This window comes from Pimephales promelas, chromosome 12, assembly GCF_988280905.1.
Source record: "Pimephales promelas chromosome 12, fPimPro1.hap1.1, whole genome shotgun sequence".
Lineage (NCBI taxonomy): Eukaryota > Metazoa > Chordata > Actinopteri > Cypriniformes > Leuciscidae > Pimephales > Pimephales promelas.
The window spans coordinates 13,107,688-13,113,780 of NC_142780.1; the positions used below are offsets into that span (position 1 = coordinate 13,107,688).

Genomic DNA, 6,093 nt, shown 5'->3' on the forward strand with positions numbered 1-6,093 from the left:
TTCTGTTAGACTGTTGAAAAACATGCATCTTAAACATGGCTGCCACTGAAGCATTACCCCAGCCTGAGTCTCACAGCACGTCTCCTCCTGAGATGACTTAATTACATTCTGTGGGACTGAGCATTTATCGAAAGCATAACCTTTACAACAGACTACATGGCAACCGCTGTGAACAACAATTAATAATTAGAGGTTACTGAGACGAACAGGCCACACGCAGGGTGCTGGGCAATTGACATCTTATTTTGCCAATATTTTCCACCAGTATTGTTAATTTCCAGAGCTAAAACTATAGATTTTGATTAAAATATTACATATAATTATAATTGAGCATTAAATTAAGTGGATTATGGATTGATCAACTAATTTTATTTCTAATCAATTATTAAAAAAAAAAAAAATCCAATTCCATCTGATTCTCTTTTTTATTTTCCAGGATTTTAATACTGTGCACAGAGTATCAACAATAGCTGTATTCTGAGTATCAAATAAAATATTTTAATTCAATAGATCCCGTTCAATGATATTGCCTGTAACAAACTGTATTAGTCGGGTATAGCAACACAGTTGGGCCAGATGCTTTCATGGCATTTTCAGGTTTGTTTAGTCATAAATAAAAAATCAGATCAACAAAGTGAAAGCAAACCTTTGAAGTAGAGAGCTGGCAGAAAGGATGAGGTCTACCCGCCATCAAATAATAGGCTTATGGCAACTGTGTTATATACATTATAACAGAAAATAGATATTTTACTGGTTGCTCGACATATGATTTGAATTTGATGTACCATAGCGGCGTCATGTAATGACTGTCTTCTAAATGTTGCTCTTTAGATTAAATACTAGTATTTTACTATTCTAGTAATGAGACAAAATAGTGTGTGAAATCAAGATAGCACAAATAAAACAATTAATTCTAGGCCTATAGTCACATTTTTTAAGTAACGTTACAGAAAATGTCGTCTTTTCTACAAAATAGCCTACTAGATATAGAGACAATAATACAGCAATAGGATGAAGCTCTCAGTACTATGGTTTGACAAGCAACTTCTTTGTATTTGCTGCCCCCTAGTGACATAGGCCTAACTGAATTATTATAATAAATGGAATATTATAATACATTTCCTTTCCCCTTCTTGTCACGAGGCCTTGGGTTCTCTTCCACCAAAAGTAACATTTAGGCTAATTAAAAAATATCTTTAATGTTAATAAGGTCATGACAGTGCTAGCCTACTTTCAGATGACAAATGACTGGCTTGTGAATGTTACATTTGCCACGTTTTAAATTTGCTCTATAACTCAGCAATAATAGCCTATATGCTGAGAACCGGAACATACAAACATAACTGGAACATTTTCAATAGCGAAAGTATAGGCTACTTACGTGGTCATGGTGGCATCCTGAGGCCGAGTCGAAACAAACTGGGTTCTCTTCAAAAAAGAACCGAACTCAAACCCATGAAAACACCTAAAACATATGGCTGTTTATTGCAGGTTATGCCTTTGTTTTAATTAGTTTAGAAATAATATGCTACAGCAATTCGTGAATAAAACACTATTTTAAGTCGGATACAAATTAATTACTCAAATCGGTTAAAAGAATCGATTCCGTTTGAATAAGGCTTGTCATTCAGTAGCCTACAAATAACGCTTGCTTTTAGAACACGAAAAGGGCGCTTGTTGAAGTTAATTTACCAATAAATATCCTGCATAAGTAAAAAAAAAAAAAAAAAAAACGAAACCAAACCTTCAAAACCATAGTTTGCCGAGGAAAAGGGTCGGCCTACCTGCATTTGCTGCTTGGACTGCAGGTGAACCAACCGAAGCGTATAGAATTGGTTATATCTCTCCTCTCTCTGGTTTCAGTTCATGACGATGGACTGTCTCATTTTACATAGATTATACTGTATGTCTAGTAGTCTTATCCAAGAGACGTGAGGATAGGGAAGTTTTATTGGCTCGAGAACCGGACCTGTCCGTTAACGAATCGTCCACAGATTTATTTTTAAACCGGTTCAACAGATTAAAAGATCCGACTCAAAAGAACAATTCTTTCACGAATGGATTAAACCTTCACCATAGTAGCCTAAACTTCCTTTCCTTTGGGAGCAGGAAGGATAATTTCGTTGCTCATTCGGGGTGTTTATTTCGTAATTTCGTTAGAATGGAGATCGACTCCGAGTCCCGCATCGACAGGAGCAGTGCTGACAGAACAAGTAAAAGCTCAAATATAGAGAGTTTAGGCTTGTCACACTCCAAGTTGGCTTATGATGGGAACTTTATTCGTTCTGCCTGTGGCATGTTTATGGCTGGAGAAATCGTAAGTATCTAATTGTATATCTAATGAATCAAAATTTATTTAGATTTATCTTTTCTTTTTTTTAATCTTGGTTTATCCTAGCTAATAGACTATTTTAAGTCACTTGATGAAACAAACATTAGGCTACAGTAATATGAATTAGAATGAAAGAAAATCTAGATTACTACGAATAGTACCTTTTGTCTATATGAATAAGTTTTGTTTCGACTTTCCATTTCCCAGAGGAGAATTGCTGCATCTTTTGATATATTTGAGTGCAAACTCAATTGTGTAATCAAATGAAAATGTGGCCAAAACTACATTCAATTTATAGTGTAGACTTCAGTTTATATCAAATGCAATTAGCTGGAATTAAGAGTGCTTAAGTAGGACTTTATATGTAATATCTTTATCTAATTTCTTAATTATTTTTATTTGGCTTTGAAATATGGTTAAGGTGTACTGCCGAATGCATTTACATACTTTAATGTAATTTCTATTGCACATTTTCATCTATTTAAATATATTTGTAATGACGAATTTGTAATGATGAATTTGCAATTTAATATAGGCCTAAATATATTAACTTTAAATGTAATATTGAGTGTCACACTACAAGTACTTTACATGTTCTAATGTTAGTCAACACATCAAAATAAGTGTACTTCTTTCTTTAAAGCATGACACAAGTTTATCAAAACATAATGAGTTAAAATGTACTTTAAGTTAAAATGTTTAGTTTGGCATTACAAAGTGCACTTTGTTAAGTATACTTAAATGTGTTAAGAATGTGATGAAAGTGTACTCTCTTTATACACTACAATCGTATTTATATGTAATTTAATATTTTCCACAAGTACTGTTTTTAAATATAGCCTACTTTAAAGATTTATAGTATACCACATGCTACATTCAATGCAATCAGACACATTTATTTTTCACAAGGGATTGCTTGAAACAATATGGTATGTAGTGAATAGGAACAACAAAATCTAAGACTTTTTGTTGGTTATAAAGATAATTACTCTCTATGGAAAGAGAGGAAGAGGACCAACCAAAACAGTTGGGAAACAAACTCTTCCTTTCAGCTTGTATTGTTCTTCTTCCTTCCACCACATGCTATGAGTCAAATTCAATCATTCCCTTTCCTGCTATAATCTACAGCCCAGCTCTGTCTTCTAAACCCAAAATATTTTTTCCTGTAATATCATGCACAGTGAGAAATTCTTTGGCTGTATATAACAGGAAGGGAGGGTGGGAAATCTCTGGAGAATAACATGGTGTTAAAAATGGGTGGTGGAAAGGTCCTGTTCTGCTGCTTGGAGAACATATTTGTCATTGTTTTTTTTTATTTGTTTTTTTTCTCAAAATGTTTTTTTTTTTAAGCTCAATCCAAAAGTTCTTTTCAGGTTCTATAATATGAGTTGGTGATTTAAACTTTGCAGAGGCTTTTATCCATGCATTAAAGTTATACGTTTTATCAACGACTGCATTCCCTCAGAAACCGTGATACTGTTATCTGCATTCTTATAGTTGATTTTAGATCACTTTCATGTGTTTCCCTTGTTTAAATGAACAGTGCTGCTTCAGTCCTATAAGTCTCCATCCTCAATCTCAGGTGTTTGGGCTTCTGGTGTGGACTCTGATTGGTGGGACGGAGTACCTCCATGTTCCTGCACTGGGGTGGGTAATGTTTGTGTCAGTCCTTTGTTGGGTGCTTACTGTCATTCTTTTCCTCTTGTACCTGACCACGGCCCACACCAGGATTCCCCAGATCCCATGGACAATTCTGGTGAGTAATATAGAACTACAAATTAATGTTACTTTTTTTAATCCAACCTTTCATTAAACTGAAGGCTTCTTTATTCACAGGGAATATGTTTTAATGGCAGCGCTTCTGTATTGTACCTGACAGCAGCTGTGGTCACTGGTGTATCTTCGAATGTGGCCATTAGGGGGCGCTACTACTTCATCAGCTGGGTGGCATCAACGGTATGACATGCAACTTATCTCTCTCTGATTAGTTGATCAATACTCTTGTTTCCTTATAGACCATTTCACAAGATGTAAACAACACGGGTCCAGAAGCACTTCCTGTTTCAGTTTTTTAACACTACATAAAAGTTGGGATAAAATACAACCAACAGAACATTTAAAACTGAATCAAAAAGTTAAACAAACATCTTTAAGATTGTTTCTTTCCATGTGAAATAAAGAAAACAGTTACAAACTGAAACAGGAAGTGTTTCTGGACCAGTGTTGTTTACATCTTGTGAAATGGTATATAAACAACAAACATAGCACATGTGCAGCAATGTCTTTCATCCACAACTGATTATTTTCTTGGACTGAAATAATTGACATTAACTAAACAACAGACATTACTGTACTGAGTTTTGTATGTGTGTGTCATAATTACATGAATTATTTGAATTCATTTTGAATTTGAAATTCCTATGTTATTTTTCCTTTTCAGATATTTGCCTCTATAGCTATGGTGTGTTATGCAGGAAATACATTTGTGAATTACAAATCTTGGAGATCAAAATGTGAAGATACATAAGCAGTTTAAAAAAAAAAAAAAAAAAACTATCCATGAGGTACAATTTATGCAAATTTAAAGAATCACACAATGAGACAATGTTGCTGTGGTTGAAGCAAAATGCTAATATAATACCATAGCATTGTTCTTATATGTACTGTATATTTCTCATTTGAGTTTTTCTTTAGAAATTATTTATTGAGGATGCATATAAAAAAAGAAAAAAGAAATGTGTAAAATGTTTTGTTACCATTAATCACCAAGGCAAGCTCGCTGTAATTACTGATATTCGGAGCTGTCGGAATGAATTTGATGAGAAGTTTTAGGGTTTTGTTATTTATCATTCCTTGTTTGCATTAAATAAAGAAATGTGGTCCAGCTAATGATTGCAATGAGTCGGTTCATTTTAGTGAATCAATCACAATAACCAGGGCTGCCTTTCCCAAAAGCATTGTACTGTAGGCTAAGCCTAAATTGATAGACCATTTGGTGGCAATTGTTCTATGATCAATTTAGGCTTACAATGCTTGTGGGAAAGGTAGTCTAGTTACTGAGTTTTTTTTTATTTTTTTTTTTATTTTATTTTTAGCATTGTTGTTTAATATTGGATTGCCTTTATGTTGCCTCTAAAGAGACTGAAGTCACTAAAAGTCTGTAAACAGACGCTTTACTTTTTTAAAATATTCTTCAAGTAGCCTATCCTTTTCATTTTTTTAACCTAAACAAATTTCAGTCTTAACCCAAAATTCTGTAGAGTACATTTATGCATTGTCATATTATTATTATTGTGTATTTCTAAAAAGCTTTTCTGTTTTAAATATGTTTGATTTCATAAATGAATTGTTTTTACTTTTTTTCTCCTGAACAAAGTCCACATGATTTAGGTTCTTTAAAGTATGTGGGTTTTCCCCATACTTCCTATTACATTCTTCTGTATATTGTAATCTATTTATTGAAATGTGGCATGAATCAATGCAGAGTATGGCATAAATTATTTTGATTTAAGCATACTTTATTCAGCTCCTTCTTAATCTAAGGATTTCAAACAGCCGTTCAAACTGTTTAGTTGCAATTAATCATTTAGTTTAGATGACTTAAAATGTATTCTTCTCTTTAAAATATTTCTTGTTGTTTGTTTTTTTAAGCCTAAGTTGAAAAACACCTCAGATGGGTTCCCTGAGAGGGAAACGAGATGCTGGGTCATGGTGTTAACTATGGGAACATTTTCCGCATGTACAGGACAGGTCAGGGGCGT

The 6,093-nt window shown here is 33.7% G+C and overlaps 1 protein-coding gene across 1 annotated transcript; it reads left to right on the top strand.

Annotated features, from left to right (window-relative positions):
- The first annotated feature begins 1,731 nt into the window (after positions 1-1,731).
- Positions 1,732-4,859, top strand: cmtm8b (CKLF-like MARVEL transmembrane domain containing 8b). Its single transcript, XM_039694340.2, has 4 exons — positions 1,732-2,317; positions 3,915-4,088; positions 4,169-4,288; positions 4,773-4,859. Exons 1-4 carry the CDS (start codon positions 2,162-2,164, stop codon positions 4,857-4,859), a joined length of 537 nt encoding a protein of 178 aa, XP_039550274.1. The 5' UTR covers positions 1,732-2,161.
- Positions 4,860-6,093: the final 1,234 nt, after the last annotated feature.